Source organism: Bombyx mori, chromosome 14, assembly GCF_030269925.1.
Source record: "Bombyx mori chromosome 14, ASM3026992v2".
Taxonomy (NCBI): Eukaryota; Metazoa; Arthropoda; class Insecta; order Lepidoptera; family Bombycidae; genus Bombyx; species Bombyx mori.
In genome coordinates, this window is record NC_085120.1 from 7678759 (window position 1) to 7698076 (window position 19318).

A 19318-nucleotide genomic window follows, 5' to 3' on the forward strand; every position below is an offset into this window, starting at 1 on the left:
GCTCTTGCTATGGCTGATGCTAGCGACGCCCCCAGGTTAGAGTCCGGAGAGCTCACCTACTCGCTCGGTTACGCTGGCATAGCCTCTCAAGGCTAACAGCTTAGGTAGGAAAAAAATCATAGATTATTTTTGGCCTATACCAGCCATCTCTGTATTTAACTCCCACCATTTTAATTCTTAAGTACTTCTTTTTTGTTTACCTATTGCCAGTAACCTCGTGAAATTATGCTGGCAGCTATGCCACTGACTACTGCTCAAAAGGCTTCTCAAACCCCATTCAAAGAAGGATATAGCACTCAAAAACACTGGAAGGAGTTTATTCAAAAGTATGATGATTAGTGGCAAAAAAAAGATCTCTGAAAATGCACTGTTGATGCATACAAAGGTTCCAATGAAATATAAATAAACTATGCTCTAGTAGCAGGTGGTGTGATGGGAGATGAAGGGATCATCTCAAACCGTGTCTCAGAGCAACATTTAGTTATAGTATTACAACAACATACAAGATACTGGGTAATAAAGGACAGTGAGGACACATCAACTCTTAGCTAATCTGAAATTCACGCACATACAAGGTCAATTTTTTAATTTTTTATATTTTATATACAAATCTGTACTTTCTATATCAGTCAATTGTTAATATGGTTTCATAGTAGAGCACATATCGACGCTTGAAAGGCAAACGTGACTAAGCGACAATGCGTGAACTTCATAGTAGACTAATTTAAAGTTGAAATGCCTGAAAAAATATATTTATTTTAACGAATCTAGCTGTAGTAGAATCTAGCTAGTAGTTGTAGGATTGAAATGATTTTAATAGACCTAGAAATATATTTTTTTGCGCATCGAATATGGTTATTGCCCATCATTTATGTACAAAGCAGTTGTCGCTTAGTCACATTTGCCTTTCAAGCGTCGATATGCTTTTAAGTACATGTTTTAGGTTATTGGCAAATCATTTAATAACCACATAATTGTTGTATTTGGTATTTTGTGTTGCCTTACTAATATTATTAAGATAAATAGTCCTACAAATGGAATTCAAGTAAAGGATAAGCATTGAGGTAATTAACTTCAGCAGTGATTGTTCCTAGCTTTGTGTAAAGTAAAAATTTTCAAGTTATGAATTTATGGTTAACACGTTTTCCTTGGTCTTAATTGAATTTTTTTATAGAAATTGAATAATAGCAGGTTGTAAATTAACTTACTTAAATTAACTCAACGCAAAAATAAAACTGTATTGATGGTTTTTAGAAATTTATTAAGCGCTTACAAATTATTCCGACTTGGTTGCGGCTGTCTTAGCCTTTTTTGCTTTAATGGGCCTCTGGGAGCGGAGGATGGCTGAAGCACGACGAAGGGTAGCCTTGCATAAGTCTGTGCGGTAGTGGTTAGCCTTTAACAACCTCTTCACTTTGTACAGTGACCTCCTGGCACCAGCCTTGAATGGACGGCGGATTAAGTTTTTAGCGGGCTTTCTGGTAGCCTTTGCTTTCTTGTACACTACTGTGAATCCCTTCCTGTCAGGGTTCTCCACGACACCAACAGCTTTCTTGTGAATCAAGCCGTTGTACCTGAAGGAGTGGAGGTTAGTCACATTGTTCGGCTCCTTGCTGAACGGCTTTTTGATATTGCGCTTCTTCACAAGGAATGCATTGTTGTTGCGGATGATCATCCAGTTCAGTGACGACGACATTTTTACGGTTTAAACCTATTTCTACACCAAACACAACGTGCTCACAATGTGTGCGTAGACAAAAAGGATGCGAACGAAAAACTTGTCTATGGCATACAGTTGTCATTTGTCAATATTGTCTGATGCAATATTTTTTATCCACACATTCGACAGGGAAAATCTAGCCCATTCAGTCATTCTATTTACAAAACCATTAGCAGGTAAAGTAGAATGTACCCGATTTTGAAAATTAAATTGAATTATAAAATGAAATGAAATTAAACAGATGTGGCGTGTAATGAAGTGAAAAAGTAATATGATAGGATTTTTTGAACCCCTAAGGATAATTTGGAAAAATTCGAGAAGCCATGTGTAGACTTTGCTTTATTTCCCACTATGATGCACTTTTACAGATGCTAATTGCGTAGTAAGCCACCATTATTATAGGTTTACACCTAAATTAACAAAATAAGCAATTCACATAGCTTTATACCTCATGTATCCACCAAACAGTTCACACGCCAATGGTTGTGTATTGTTGGGCTATTTATGAAACATGCAAATCAAAAGATCTCATAAGATTTGACCTATGTATAGTTACAATGATTCTTTTAAAAGCAAACCCATTTTAAAACAATTTGAGTTGCAATTTAAAGAATTTTTATTAACGTGAAATCCAATATAGACATAAGAGCATAAATAAAACAGTCAGCTGCTTAGAATACTTTTCCATAACAGCAGCAGTCACATGAAATGGATTTACCTATAATGCCAATCTTCACAATAGAAGATTTCAGGCATTGTATAAAACAACTACGCTCTCATAGAATATAATCATAGCTGATCCTGAACATGAAAAAAACGAAAATTATATTGAATGACTATGCAGCGTCCAGTACCCAGTAAAGATCGAAAGCCCTACGCTCAAATTTATCATCGAGTATATTTATTTGGGGAAAACCAGCTAGGTAGCTCCAACTTCAAAAAAGAGAAGAGAGCGTTCGAAAAGCTACATAGAATCTTCTCATCAGAAATACCATAGGTTCTCAAGACAAAAGTCTTTGACCAGTGTGTGTTGCCCCTGATAATATGGCCTGAGACTTGGTCGCTCATAATAGGTGCTATCAGAAGGCTTGAAGTTGCAAAAAACAATGGAGAGGGCTATGCTCGTAGTTTCCCTGAGAGAACCAATTAGGACTGAGGAGATTCGAAGGAAAACCAAAGTCACTGACATAGCCCAAAGGCTTGCAACGTTGAAGTGACAGTGGGTAGGGCATATTGTTCATAGAATAGGTGGTCGCTAAGGCTGAAAAGTTCTCGAATGACTACCGCTTACCGGAATATTTAATGTGGCTAGGCCTTCCACAAGGTGGACGATCTATTGTGACGTACGGTACTTCGTTGGATGCATTATATTTTTTCTTCTTTTATCGGGACTTTAAGTTTCATCATTTGATGAGAACCTTATACCATAATTAATTCGGTTTACGAAAATATCGATATGAACACAGACGTTAGGCTAAAGTAAAAATTGTAAGATTATCCCTGTCCGGCATTTTTACTCTGCTCCAAGCTGACCCTAACAGATAGAGAAATATTTATTACTAAACGCGGCGTAAAATTTGCTACTTTTTGCTTTAAATGTGTCTTTTGGTCTTTGAATTTTACCGTTATTTGTGTTCGAGCTTTTCCAGTGTTTGTCGATGGATCAGACGACTAAATTAAATAAAAAATGTCGATGGTTCAATATTATGTCAAATTCCAAACTTCTCTGGGACAATTTCGTGTTAAAATCTAAAAACATTTTTTTTCTTATTTATATATACAGTTTATCTTATATTAAATGTAGTTATTATCATAAATTTTAGATGTGATTTGTGTAAGTGCCAAATTGATGTATCGTGTTCATTGGTATTATGAATCAGGCTGATCAAAATATAAACAAAGATATGTTTGATTCTGATTTGATCGACGTGGAATCTTTAGATTTTTCCGATCATCAGACATGGTAAGTTCTTAGGATAATACCTTGTGAGATATATACTTCAAAAGTCGGTCCGTTTAGCTCATCACTTTAAAGGGTCATTAGTACGACGTCCGGTTAACTGTCAGTCCTGTAGTTGAAGATTCAGCAATAAGAGATACGTTTTTTGTATTTTCAAACATAAAGGTTTTGAGAAAACATTTTAGGAGACTCATCTATCACCAGTGCCGAGATGATTCATGACCACCCTTTGTATAGCTAGATAATGCTCAGCTTAAACTATCGATCTATTAACATCGTTTTACAATTAAAATGAAAAAAAAATGAAGTAAACAATAATATAGGTACCTACTATATGACTGATACTTCCATTGTTTATTATAACAATATTTTATTAATAATTTGTCAGTTTTAATGCCATTATGAGAAATTTAAACAAATGTTTTAATAAGAAAAGTAAACACAATGTTATTATAAAATACGTAATTTTCTTAAAATAATTGTCTAACTAGTAATTGAAAACCTCATAGAATTGGTTGGAATCTATGAATGTAGGAGATGAGCTGATTAAATGATTAAAGGTTTAAAGGGTTTCATGTTTTAATATATTTGAAAATTAAATTACTGTGGTCATTACTTATGAAAAACTGAACAAACATTAGAACAGAACTCTTGATGTCACATATATTATGCATACAGCATTTATTTGTTATAGTTAACAATAGTAACCCTTTAGTCATACATTTTATTTATTTATTTCAAACTAAACATTTTATATTCTGGTATGGTGTTCAACTTAATGAAAAAATGGAGTATTATTATGTACCTCGTGGTGTCAAATGTACCTTACAGGGAGATTGATTGCAGTTTTCAATCAATATAAATACTCTATTCTAGTAAAACTGAATGTAAATAAAATTATCATGTATTCATCATAAAAAATAAACATTGTACAACAACAATACAATGTAACAACATTAGAAGTAATTTAAAAATAATGAATAGGCAAATGCTAGGTTGACTTTTTATCAGTGGAAGTGCTTCTTGTGAGCCTGCATTACCAGGGATCACTACCCTAGCCTATCGATTTCTGTGGCAAAGCAGTAATGCACTCCAGTTTGAAGGGTTGGGGCATAATACTGAAAGTTAGCACTCATGTCTCAAAGAGGGTGGTGGCATTTTATTGTTAATGTTGTTGAGCTCCATTAACAACTTGATGCCAGGTGGGCCATGAACTCATTCAGACGTCTAAGCAATAAATAAAAAACTTGTGCCATATTTTTTTAGTACTTACTTGTCTACTATTAACAAGGAGAAATGTTCAAAATTATTTAAAGCAAATGCACCAATTTTGTTTATTTTGGAGTTTTAATTTTCAATGAAAACTAAAACTAAGTCTTTTAAAATTTTATTCACATTGCAAAGAATATATCTTGTTAATAATGAAACATCACCTGTAATTATTATTAGTGTCAGATGGGTAAAAAAGTTCACAGCGCAGAAAAGTTAGAGCCAACAGTCACAATATAATGAATGCTGCTCTGGAGCCTCTGGGTCTGCGGAGGGACTTCGGTTCCCTCTGTATTTTGTACCGTATGTTCCATGGGGAGTGCTCTGAGGAATTGTTCGAGATGATACCAATGTCTCGTTTTTACCATCGCACCGCCCGCCACCGGAGTAGAGTTCATCCATACTACCTGGAGCCACTGCGGTCATCCACAGTGCGTTTCCAGAGATCTTTTTTGCCACGTACCATCCGGCTATGGAATGAGCTCCCCTCCACGGTGTTTCCCGAGCGCTATGACATGTCCTTCTTCAAACGAGGCTTATGGAGAGTATTAAGCGGTAGGCAGCGGCTTGGCTCTGCCCCTGGCATTGCTGAAGTCCATGGGCGACGGTAACCACTCACCATCAGGTGGGCCGTATGCCCGTCTGCCTACAAAGGCAATAAAAAAAAAAAAAAAGCTATAGTAACTTTTGAAAATTAGGTCATATAACTGTATCTTATGATTGTTGAACTGAAATTATAACAAGCATTTACTTATTAAGATGTTAAAATTATAATAAAAAATTAAAAGAGTACAACCATTGCTATCAAAATGATAAGATATGAATTTATGCATAATTTACATGACATGAATTACATTCGAAATTCCATTATAAGTATAATTATCGAAGTTTATACTCTATTGATAATAGATAACAATTTAGTGATAATTGTTATTTGAATGACAAATAGGGAGACAATTTTTTGTTATGGAAATAGGAAGGCAAACATTAATTATATATTTTTTTTAATTTACTTAACAGGCAGATAAGGATTCAGCTCATCAGATGATGAATGGTTAATGTCGCTCATAAATGTCAAAAATGCTATGCTAATGCGTGGTACCTACTGCTGAACCTAAAAATAAATATCTATATTTTTGTGCATCTGAAATCTGATTTAGTAACAAGCTTTTATTACAACATCCACACAAAATAGTTGTGACAAATCTTAGTTGACATCTGTAAGCATTTTTGAACAAAAATTATCTTATTCTAAATAAATAAAAAGAAAATGTTGGCAATCGAAAATATTGAAGACTGTTTTATTTTTTCCACAGGCTGTACAAATTACCAGAGGATTCAGGGCAGAAAGTGGACATAATCGACTGGAACCTGTCTTGTGGCTGGCCAATAAATGAGGACAGTGAATATTTAAGCTTAGAGAAGAAACTTAATGCTATATTAGACAATATCCTCAAAAGTAAGGAAAGTTTTTTTTGCAACTAATAGGTGATTTTGAAATGGCTTAGTTAAATTTGATCATAATCCCCTGAACCATTTCTGGGCATAAACAAATCGCATCCTTAGAGTTGAAGTGGCTTAATCCAAAATTCTTATTTTTTGGTAAACGCTAAAATTGTAATTGAAGAATTGTAATTTTTCAGTTTTGATTTTAAGTGCATATCTTAGACCTAAAGCGCATCCCTTAAAGTCTAAGGTATGCGCTTGATTTAAAAGAGACGACAAATGTACATACTTTGTTATTTTCTAACTTAAATTTATATTTCATTTTTAATTAAAAAAAATTAACGTTATAAACTTGTAGAATACACGTTTATAAGTTGTTCAAAGTATAAAACTCATTTTCTTAAAATTTCTAGTTAAACTACTTCAATTCTAAAGGTGCGGAATGTGCTTTCATTATTTACAAGTTTCAAGTCAGTTAAAATCTTTTTTAAATTCTATATTTTAAAATGTGGTTTGGTTAAATTACAATTCAACACTATTCATTGAATTAATTAATGGGGAGTCTTCTAGCTAGCAAATAAAATAACAGTTTGAAAAAACATAATGAACCATGAAACTGCGCCAATCAATAAAATGGCAGTTGATAGGCGATTAAAGATAGATATTGTGTGATTGTTACAATAAGATTCGGAACAGATTTAAGAATTATCTCAGTCAAAAAAATCCAAATTCAATTTTAAATAATTACATTAATTAAAAGGTTATCAGATATTTTTATTACTGATTGTCTTGCATAAAACCCTTAGAACAAGTTAAGATCGTTTATTCATATTTATTTACTAGCTTTTGCCCGCGACTTCGTCTGTGTGGAATAGTTAGTTTAGCATAACGCAAAATTTTACCCGCGTCTTAAGCGACCTTACGTAGAACGTGAAAATATTTTAGAATAATAGAATGTTAAGGAGCTATTTAAGGTACCAAAATCACGCTTTTTAACCGACTTCACAAGAGGAAGCTATCAATTCGACCACCATTTTTTATCTATGTATGTTCACCGATTTCTCGAGAATGCTTGAACCGATTCTGATAATTCTCTTTTCTATTTTTGTTCAAAAAGGGTAGACTTCCCGAATTGTCCTGTAATCATCAAAACCTATAATTTTCAAAGCCTATCTTAAAAAGATTTGGGATTTGGAAAAAAAACCCGATTTTGAAACATTCTTAATTGGTGCTCTTATCTTAGCGTGATTTTATATAGCCTATAGCCTTCCTCAATAAATGGGCTATCTAACACTGAAATAATTTTTCAAATCGGACCACTAGTTCCTGAGATTAATGCGTTCAAACAAACAAACAAACTCTTCAGCTTTATAATATTAGTATAGATGCGTATAAACAAATTATAGTAAGATCAATCGTCAATAAAATTAAACTAATTCGTACATTGAGTTCATATTATTATTTTGTCTTAAATGTTTTTGGTCACGTTTAAGTAGACATCACAATGGACAACTAATAGCCGCGGACCATCTGAGACAAAGTCCAAGTTTCGATTACATCTGAACAACTGCTATCCTATTATCAGAACCGCAACGCATCAACATCAACGCTTGCGGTATCAACTCGTGGAATCAATCCAAGCAGACATTATATCTGTTATATAGTATAAGCAGCAGCAGATGGGCAAAGATTATTTAAAAAAACTTCACATATTCAGTTGCTTATGTTTACGCGCGACAACGGTATGCAGATCGGCAGGCTGGACATAAAAATGTGAATTCCCATTGTATAGTTTATAATATCTGCCGACCCTTTAAAATGAACAATAAGCGTGAAGCTCCAATCATGTGTGAAGGTCTAAATCGTTTAATGTTGATTGATATTATATCGATTGTCGATACTTTGATTCGGTTCATAAAGCATCAATTAAATTTGGTTTCGCATATACGATTCTCTTAGTGAAATTTTTCAGTAATAAACTTTATGTTTAAGATAAGCATTTCTTTTAAGTTGCGTCATATCATAAACGGCATAAAAAACGGTTCGCGTGGTGACGTAATTTATCCCATAAAGTGACATCACTTAGATACGCGAGTTTGGATTGTAGATATTTTATATTCTATTTCTCTATCCCTCTCAACAAATCATCATTAGTCTACACTTATCGACTACTGCACATATGATGCTGCTCCCAATTCTTGAGTTGACCCGAATGAGGTGAACTCATTCTACGACTGTTTTTCTCTCATAAAACTACCCTCATAATTAAAATTCCTTTTATGATTTGCTCTCGCGCTTATTAATTTTAATTTATTATTTCCGGCGTTTCAAAAACTATTTTTAATTTATCTTCGGTAGACAAGGCTTCATTAACAAACTCGTCAGAAAAGTGGTTTTAATTGTGTCTTAGATAGCCTCGGGAAAGCTTTCTTTAAGGGATTTTATGACCTGGTAACTGAGACCTTTAAGTCATGTCTTATTTTAATTTATATTCATATTTTTTATGAAAAATTATATTATGGAGTGAAATGAAATGAAGATGATTAATTAGAGACATTAATCAACTGGGATGAAATGAAATGAGATGATATGGGATGAAATATAATCTCAGTAAAATGGTGGTCATTTACTAAGATTTTTTCAGTGGACTTTTTGGAGGATCCCGAGAAGTTACGTCCAGCGGCTTCGTTTCATTTTCCCACATTTGTGCACCTTCACAGATATTAAACAGTTAATAAAACACCATTATTACACATTTAAACCCGAAGAAACACTAAATAGACAAAATAAAACAAATCACACAACTTCACTCTTCGCGTTCCCGCCAAAAAGTCCATCCTCGGGAAAGCCGAAAAAAATATTATATTATAAATATAAAATTATAACTACCGTCACTTGAGAAAAAGTAGATACACAAAGAAAAAAACGCGTAATAGTTAATATACGATGTATAATGCTCAAAAGAAACGAATCGTGAAATCAACTGTAATATATCGGGTTTAAATCACATCAAAGTTTATTTGGTAAATTGATTCATTGTAACCTCTGTGGTTCATTTTTCAACAGACATCTTCAATCAGTTTCAATTTAGCAATTTCAGTTGATTTAGTATAAAAATACGTTGTAATTTTTCGCACATTGAAGCTACCATTAGGAATTTTCGAAACTGTTCTAATATAAATCTAAATAGAAAAAAATAAGATTTAATTACGTTGAAAAATGCTTAATAAGTAAATATTTTCTAAGTGATTTTCAAAGGTCCCTTTGGTTTGGATAAAACGATTTTTTATTTATTTTATGTTTGATTACCTTACGAACCTTTACCTAGCCAACGAGAACGCGCTTGTAGATACAATCAGTCCAATGTCTGTAGATCCAGCCCGTACTACATACTGTGCGTAGAGGTTTCCTAAATATGATTAATATTCAAATTGTATGAATACGTCTATTCGTAACATGCAAAATAATGGTTTTTTTTAAGTTATACTTCTTTAGGCGCGGTATGAAAAATTGATGAGAGTGATATTTTACGATGCTCGCGCACCGTGACACAAGATTAACAGAATGAAGTTGCCCACTAAATCGCTCATTACAATACGACCGACGTAAGTTGGCGAGTCTGAATATAGCCGCAGGTGAACTTTCCGAACCGTACCGAGAATTACCGAATTTATACGATGTCAAGAAAAGGGATGTCCAATATGCGTGTTTGAGGATGTAGTTTAATCGATTTTTTTCAAATTGAATAAAATTTAAATAAAAAGCAAAGAAATAAATTTAATAAAAATAAAGTATAACTTCTTACGCGCGTACATAAGTACACGCATCCTTTTTTATATATTTTAAAATGAGACTAAAAAAGTAAAATATTCGAATTAATTGAGGCCAAAAATGAGAAGAGTACCAAAACTATCAGAGTACGACCAGTAAAAAGCAATAATTTCTTGAAATTTGATTCAATTTCAATATGATTGAGCTGCATAAATACAGTCGTGTTTCCGATTCAGTCGCGAAACATCAATGTCATGCTGTATAATGATCCAATTAAGATGTGATCGTTTGTAGGCGCATAATAAAAATTGTCATTGCGAACTGGTTCGAAGGCCAAAGACTATATTAGGTTTTGTATGTAACGTACCATACAATTTCTTTCTATGATTTTGCGCTGTGCACGAGTATAGGTACATTTATATGCATACAGTATGCTTAGTGCGAGTTTTTTAACTTCTCGAACGCGTAAAAGTTAACTCAAATTTATATGGAATTGGAACAGCTTCCTTTCGTTTGCCGCTAGGGGCGCTGTTGTTAACTTTTACGCTATCGAGAACGTTAAAAAATTTGCACTAAGCACACAGAGGTAATCAATGGACTTGTTAGCCGTGACCACATTTGTCTATCTACGCTAATGAAAGTCATATAGACAACTACATTTCATGAATGATACAACACAAAGTATTAAAAATCCACAGTGCGAAATATTTATGAATGATAAAGCTAGAAATGAGCAGGAAAGGAACCACTACAAGGGACACCACTACTAGAAGTAAAAGCAATTGTTGCACTCTGGCTTAGTACCAGGGTATTGTCGTCGCTAATACCTATTCCATATCGGACTGTGTAAAGGACCGGCCACAGTGGTCCCAACAACCTGCCCAAACTCTTAGTGATAACTCTGCTTGAGATCCTCACAACAAGCAAATAAGATGGTTTAAATAGGATCCTAACTAGCCATCGCACTTCCAACACATCGGAGTCTCGCTCATAGGATCATCGTGAACCCATTTCTCCCGGTTTGTGATCTCTCGCGGTATAGTGATTTCTCAGGAGCAAAAATGCGGTTTCGTGACCTTAAATCAGGTCACCAATAAATGCCACACACGTTGTACACTATTTGAGCGTATGCTGCATCATATCTTCGTCCGCTCATCTACTTCTAACGGACGACGCTGTTTAGGAATTTTTGAAGCACTTGTGTCCAGAATGCACTTACTTCGCCGAGAACTATCTGCCTTGTGGTTCAGTAGTTCATATTATGATAAGAAGCGTCATCTTACAATTAAAAATAAGGTAATAGCTACATCATATTATGAACTATCTTCAGGATCTCGTACTAATTTGGAAAAGAACGAATGAATTAGTTTTCTCTTTTATTAGTTAGATCGAATCTTAAATGTCTCTAATTAGTAAAAGCCTAATAATATTGTTTACGTTTATCATATTGTGTTAAGTAAAGCGAATAATATTAACATTACTCATTGTGTTATCACTGAAGTTATTGAAATGTATTAAATTAATTGTTTGCAAACAGAGAAACCAACGTAGAACTTGAGACATTTTTACAGTAAAATAGGTATAGACTAGTGTTAAATGTTTATTAAATTTTATCGACATCAGATTTCAATACTACCCTCGAATTCACGTTTAATACCGAAACGCTAGACTAAACAAGCTTATACGACACATCGAAAAGACATTCGAGACAAGAACAAGTTAGAACCTGACCCCGAATATCAAATAACTTTCACAAAGTGATACACAATATCCGATCGGGAATAGAACTAGGGAAACGTGGTATAGTTTTTTACCATTCCACCAACGAAGTGATTAAAACAAAGCGATCAATTTAATGATTTTGTGTTTTAGTCGCCTTCCAGTCATTCGTTCGTTTTATATCCTATTCTACAGAAAAAATAGGGAACCATACACCTCATACCAACAAAACCAACACAGTAAATTATCAAACATCATGTGTCCACATATATTTATTATATCTTTTACATGTTGTATACGAACAGCTACAGACTAAGCAGTACCTTGGTTTCTTTTCTCTATAGATCTATATTTACTAGATAAGCTCGGTCCGTTTGTCCGTCCGATCATACACCGTTCATATTTGTCCATATTTAAATGGTATGCAGCGGCTTGGCTCTGCCCCTGTCATTGTTCACGTCCATAAGCGACGGTAACCACTTACAGGTGGAACGCGTGCTCGTTTTCCTACTAGGGTAGAAAATGATAATATTCCAATGTAATTTTCACCATCTTTAAGATTTTATAATTAACTTGAAAGTTCGCTATGAAGGACTAATGACAATACAATCTTCAATAAGTCTTTTATTGCCAACCCCGACCAGAAAAAAAAAAACGGATTTAAAAAAAAAGAAAAAATAGTTTGGTTTGCTATTTAATTGTTTTTCTAGTTTTTGAACTAAATTTAGATCTTATTCTTCTTCGGTAGTTATTGATGAGTTTAAGGACTGCGAAATTTATTTTCACTTTTGCAAGAAAATGTAATATAATTAATATATATAAAATATATAAACGAAAGAGAAAATCAATATCGATGTTTTTATTTATTTATTGCTTAGATGGGTGGACGAGCTCACAGCCCACCTGGTATTAAGTGGTTACTGGGGCCCATAGACATCTACAACGTAAATGCGCCACCCACCTTGAGATATAAGTTCTAAGGTCTCAAGTATAGTTACAACGGCTGCCCCACCCTTCAAACCGAATCTCGATAATATGTAATTTTAGTCAAATTTCAACATTTGTGCGGACAATAGTTATTACGTTTATTTATGGACTTCAAATATTGAATAGTCATAATCGAATATCGCGTGCTCGAAACGTGTCCAAGAACATGTTACAGTAATGCTCTCGCAAACTGACATCCACAATTCAATTATATTTGCATGCGAAACTTGTATAATAAAAATTTCACTTTCCATTCTATATATATATATAAACGTTCGACCGTTGTGGCGCGGCACTATTAATTTATCGACGTGTGTTATTATTTCATCTTTGACGCGAACGCTGACTTGAATACGATACAATTTATTTTAGTTATATAATGTTTTAGAAAGTATCTTCTTGAAATGTTTTTTCATCATGTTTAAGTCGATTTCTCACGTTCCAATAGTTGACATTTTAACAATGATTATTGACGTTTATCTATTGTTTTGTTATTAATATAGAGGAACATTAGGATACGAAATTGATTTGACTTATTTACTTTTATTTTTATTGCTTAGATGGGTGGAAGAGCCAGCCAACCTGGTGTTAAATGGTTACTGGAGCCCATAGACATCTACAACGTAAATGCGCCACCCACCTTGAGATATAAGTTCTAAGGTGTCAAGTATAGTTACAACGGATGCCCCACCCTTCAAACCGAAACGCATTACTGCTTCACGGCAGAAATATGCAGGGTGGTGGTACCTACCCGCGCGGACTCACAAGAGGTCCTAACACCAGTAAACTTTACGAGCGTTTTATGAGCTCGCATGGATGGGTACCACCACACTGTTAATTGTTGCCGTGAAGCAATAATCCGTTTCGGTTAGGAGGGTGGGGTAGCCGTTTTACTGTAAAAACTGAGACTTAGAACTCATATGTCAAGTTGGGCGGCCTTGATGTGGTTAATGTCTATGGGCTGCGGTGACCACTAACACCAGATGGGCCCTCAGCTCGTCCAGCCATCTTAATAATAAAAAAATATATGTGGTAAACAAAAAATTGGCTAATTTCATTTTGTTATTGAGATGAGAATTCCTCGTGTCATTTGTATTCTGTTATCTGTAGTCCCTAAAACTTGAAAACGTGACTGCTTCACGGCGAAAATAAGCATAATGGTGGTACTTAACCGTACCCTTACCAATAATGTTTGGGGAAAAATATAAATATAAATATGAGGGTAGTTCGTGAACACGTCCTAAGTACTATACGTTTGAATCGTCGTACGTCCTTTGAAAAAATTTGAACACGCCTACGGGATATGAAAACTGGCATCGATTTTCCTTTAGACCGCTTCAAAATTACAAGTTTTATTTTTATCATTTACAAAAATGAAAGAAATTTACAAACAAACGGTCCAAAAGGCTAATACATCCTGTCCGCAGGAGCCTTAGTGCGTTTCGCCTACTTCATCATAAGGAGTTCCGTTAACTCGCATTCAACCCACGTTAATGTGTCGTAACACTTGTCACAGGGCTGTCATTGTTGCCTTCAATATCAACTTCCTGGCCTCAATGCGTGCTTAATGTAAAATTTTTTATGATCGGGACGGGGCAACGCAAAGCCGCCATCGGCGAAACATGTCTTGTAAATAGTTTCACCATTTAAACTAGGAACAAATGATATTTTTTCCCTTCCTATTGGTAGCCTAAGAGGCTATTCCAGCTACGCCCGGACGGCGAGCTCACGGGTTCAACCTTCCGGGTTCCGGGATCGGAATCGCGACCCACTAAGAAGATTCGACGAGAAACTCAGTGGGCTGTGTCTATGGGTTAATTAGCTCGTTGAGTTCTTCGTCGTGATCAACGACTTCGACGAGGAAACAAATGATGTTAGCACATTGCCGTCCGCGCGTCTCGTAAAAAAATATTCGCGTGGTGTCTGTCGGCAAAGGCTAATTCGGATCCCTTGGCATGTCGCCGGCCGTTCTTGACATTATCGGGAAATTATAAATTGTTAGGTTTTACTAATTTCATCGTTAGTTCTCATAAGTTCTCAACCGTGTTTTTGTGCTTTCATGAAATTTCGAAGGTATACATACGTAAACTGTGCAACTGAGGGTTTTAAATTTCTTTGATCACATCTCTAGAAAAGAGCACTCGATGTAGAGACTGGTAGTCCAGGGCCGGGTGGAAGGCAGAAGATCACGCGGCCAAAAACCGACCCGCTGGACTGACCTAATAAAGAAGGCAACTGAGTCCACTATGGTCGAATGTACTCGAAACGCTTCGAACCGCCAGACCTGGAAGCGCATTGCCTGGAGGGCGGTGGTAGGGAGCTTGGGCGACCTAACAGGTCCTACTGCACATACAGCGTCAGCGCAACCACGACCACTCTGACAAGAGTGTCCGACTGAGAAGAAGAACATACGTAAATGAATACAAAATTTGTTTGTTTTACATTTTGAAGTGAAACTTTAGGCTCGATGAGAGTAAAACTTAAATCGCGACAAATTCGTTACGGCTAGGGAGAAAATATACAATTTAGGACTTCTTACGAGCGTCTCGGGAACCACTCGACCTTGGAGAGAGGGAGAAAGCGTGCTAGGTCATTTCTCTTATACACATGTTTACGGGTGTCGGTCACTAGGTGGTTTGTTGTTAGTTTCTCATTGCTCCTGTAGATGGCAGTAACATATTAACTATCTTATATTTTATTTTTAATGTAGGATTTAAAAATAAAGAGAATATGTTTCTATATTAAAATATATCTATATATATAAAAATGAATTGCTGTTCGTTAGTCTCGTTAAAACTCGAGAACGGCTAGACCGATTTGCCTAATTTTGGTCTTGAATTATTTGTGAAAGTCCAGAGAAGGTTTAAAAGGTAGATAAATATGAAAATGCTCGGAATTAAATAAAAATAACAATTTTGTTTTTCCTTTGATGGTGGTCACAGGTGGTTTTTCCTTTGATGGTGGGACTATCCTTGGATGGTCCCCCGTCCGGTGGATTCCTTTTGTTTGTTTCAAGTTTATTTATGCAAAAGTTTAGGTCTTTTATTTATCGATCGAGGCACTACGAAGTCTGCCGGGTCAGCTAGTATAATATAAATGGTGAAGACGTCGTATCTCTTATACAAAGCATTCCCTATTAAAAGAGAAATTTGATTTAAGGATGAAAAATGAATAAAACCGCAGTACTACACACCGCAAGAGAAGTTTCACTTTAACGTCGTTTTCGATGTTTTACGCCATGTTTTTTTTATGTGGAAACGAGGAAATAATTAACTTATTTTTGCTCTGGTATTTAGTTTCGATGCTGTTGTTTTGTCGCGAGCTGATTCCGAGTGCTGTTTTGTTCGAAAATAGACTTTAACGCTATTGAGTAAATGAAGTAAAACGTTTGTCGGCATTCCTCTTAAGTAAAATACACGCTAAAATTTCGAGATGCGATTCTAAATTAGTTCGATGACCCCTTATTCTGTAATCTTCCGTCTGAATCCGTATAATCGAATATAATATTTCACGTTATCGTCCTTAATAAATCCAAACTACACTTTTTGATAAAATCGATTTGATGTAGAAGCTGATATTTTTTTTTGTAATTGATCGATATCTGACCAGCAACATACAGATAACGTGAGTGAATTATGAGTGTAGTAGATACTTCAATATGAGTTTCGTCATCTAGTCCATCAAGAATAATAAAATATTGGTCAAGATGCCATTGTAGACGAAATGGTGATATATTTTAAAGTGCTCTTAATTGACGAGACCTCTATGAACTTATGAACCATTTAATTTCTTGCAGGTTATAATTTTATCTCTGGTTAAAGATGTTATGTTGTTGACGTTGTGATGTTTAACTGTTAACTGGTGTGCTACAATAGTTTGCGTTTCGATTTTAAAGGTATTATATTCGCAGTTGAGATTTCGACGTCATTCTCAAAGAGGAATACGGGAAGATGATTTTTTCACTAAAACAAAAGTTTTATGTACCAATTTTTGTTCTAGATGAAATCCTCGCGATGCCAGACAAGCACAAGTTCGATTCTCGAACTTACGTCAAACCGAAGAAACGCCCTCAAAGGCCGAGCATCCAAAATATTATGGAGGTTTCCAATCCACCTTCTCTCTCGCCGAGTCCTTCGTTGAATGTCAACAAGTATTTGACTTACAACAAGTACAGTATGCCCCTCGGACCGATCAGTCCAATGATAAGGCTGAAGACATTCAACGTGGATACTAACACTGAAAACAGCAGTGTGATCAAGGAATACGCTATGAAGCGAAGGAGTTTGGTGCAGGATGATGATCCTCAGGTAAATAGTTGTTACACGATATTACTATTGTATTATATTATTGTTGAAGTCGTCGTGGCCTAAAGGATAAGACGTCCGGTGCATTCTCAATTTTTCTAATGAAATACGTATTCGGTAAATGTTCACGATTGACTTCTACGGTGAAGGAATAACATCGTGTAATAAAAATCAAACCCGCAAAATTATAATTTGCGTAATTACTGGTTGTAGGACCTCTTATGAGTGCGCGGGTAGGTACCACCACCCCGCCTATTTCTGCCGTGAGGCAGTAATGCGTTTCGGTTTGAAGGGCGGGGCAGTTGTTGTAACTATACCTGAGACCTTAGAACTTATATCTCAGGTGGGTGGCACATTTACGTCGTAGATGTCAATGGACTCCAGTAACCACTTAACACCAGATAGGCTGTGAGCTCGTCCACCCATATAAGCAATATAAAAAAAGGGTGCGTGTACTTATGTACACGCATAAGAAGTTATACTTTATTTTTATTAAATTTACTTCTTTTTTTTAAATAATAAATAATAAATATTTAACGTTAATAATTTAATAATATTTAGTATGAATTATATTAAAAAATAATTTTGTCTTTTATGTTACTAAAAAATGAATGCTAATAACACTTTTTTTACGAGTGTACATGTGCGAAAGTTCACCTGCGGCTATATTCAGACTCGCCAAGTTACGTTTATTGTAATGAGCTATTTAATGGGCAACTTCATTCTGTTAATTTTGTGTCACGGTGCGCGCGCGCATCGTAAAATTTCACTCTCATCAATTTTTCATAATGCGCCTAAAGAAGTATAACTTCAAAAAACTCTCCAACCGTATATATTCCATATGATCACTGAGAGATTCCTGTAACAAAACTAGAATAAAGCTACAATTATTCGACGATCTCACAGTCTAATTAAATTTTATGTTCCTCACATTTCTTACTTTGTAGTTGGACGTGTAAAACGATAAAACTTCACGTACAGCGCAAAGATTACAGCGACTATGAAAATATTATGTTGTTCTAAACACACCTGACTCACGATTCTTCTACAATACTATATTATTGTTAAGTGTACTTGTACAGTTGCGCAAACAAGATTCCGTACTTATCGCTGTTTTCAAAATATCCATTCCTTTCGAATCAATTCAGCTGTAATTTTAGATGGAATAAAAATATTGTTGAAACTGTCGCGTCGTACGTCCGAGGCTCTCGTGATTCGAATGAAATTAAATGAGCCGAGATATACGTCAAAAATTCGATTGACCCAGTCCGTTTGTTTACTGGTGGTATGACCTCTTGTGAGTCTGCGCGGGTAGGTACCACTGCTCCGCCTATTTCTGCCGTGAAGCAGTAATGCGTTTCGGCTTGAAGAATGGGGAACTTATATTTCAAGGTGGGTGGCGCATTTACGTTGTAGATGTCTATGGGCTCCAGTAACCACATAACACCAGGTGGGCTGTGAACTCGTCCACCTCTCTAGCAATAAAAAAAAAGAATATATATATTAGCCAACGCAAACATCAAAGCATTGAGATATTTTTTTCTTCCTATTCACTGGTAGCCTAAAGGGCTATTTCGGCTACGCTCAGAAGGGTAGGTGAGTTCACGGGCTCAACCTAAGAGAGTTTGCTAACACTAGCCCTAGCTAGAGCAGTGCTTCGTAATCTACCACTGAATCGCAATCGAGACCCTTTGAGAAAATCCGGCGAGAAACTCATCGGGCTGGTGGAGACAACTATATAGTTATTACATAAACATTGTTCGCTTGTATACTATTCATCGGATCGCAATGAAAACTACTCCGTTACTTTGTATGAAACGTGACGTGCGGGCAACAATCAATTGCATAGTTTCTCATAATTTCTCGATTGTCATGGCGAAGCAAGCAAGCAATGTTTGTATACACGTGTGTCGTCTATACGTTGCTAATTGTGATCCAATTTTGTACAGTTGTTCTTGGCGCATCAGAGACTATTTCCGTCATCTGGCATCTGTAGTGCTTGCTATCAGTTGAATTTAAAGGAATCTGTTTTCATAATATTAGCGATAATGACAGCAAACTGCGATTGAGTATCAATATTAATCAACAGTGTGATTTTCGGGTAACAAAAATAATTGTAAACTAAGCCCATTTACGCATACA

General features: G+C 35.5%; 2 protein-coding genes and 1 long non-coding RNA gene across 9 annotated transcripts in view; 1 reads left to right on the forward strand and 2 right to left on the reverse strand.

Annotated features, from left to right (window-relative positions):
- Positions 1-1244: 1244 nt before the first annotated feature.
- RpL28 (ribosomal protein L28) lies at positions 1245-1774 on the reverse strand. Its single transcript, NM_001043772.1, has one exon. The coding sequence runs from the start codon at positions 1694-1696 to the stop codon at positions 1277-1279; it is 420 nt and encodes a 139-aa protein (NP_001037237.1). The 5' UTR covers positions 1697-1774; the 3' UTR covers positions 1245-1276.
- A 1629-nt stretch (positions 1775-3403) lies between these two features.
- LOC101737617 (uncharacterized) overlaps positions 3404-19318 on the forward strand; it is a 32505-nt gene continuing 16590 nt past the window's right edge. For all 7 annotated transcript variants that reach the window (XM_012696101.4, XM_012696113.4, XM_021352242.2 and 4 more), the window contains exons 1-3: positions 3404-3683; positions 6266-6408; positions 16872-17179. In XM_012696101.4, coding sequence (XP_012551555.1) covers positions 3592-3683; positions 6266-6408; positions 16872-17179 — 543 coding nt within the window. In that variant the 5' untranslated portion in view covers positions 3404-3591. The remainder of the gene's footprint in view (positions 3684-6265; positions 6409-16871; positions 17180-19318) is intronic.
- LOC134200113 (uncharacterized) lies at positions 17709-18272 on the reverse strand. Its single transcript, XR_009974872.1, has 2 exons — positions 18117-18272; positions 17709-18046 (listed from the first exon to the last, which is right to left on the reverse strand). It is a non-coding gene; the product is annotated as an uncharacterized LOC134200113 (long non-coding RNA).

What these genes read in the sequence shown, in the direction of transcription:
- RpL28 (NM_001043772.1), bottom strand. Translation starts at nt 1,696, where the DNA reads ATGTCGTCGTCACTGAACTGGATGATCATCCGCAACAACAATGCATTC.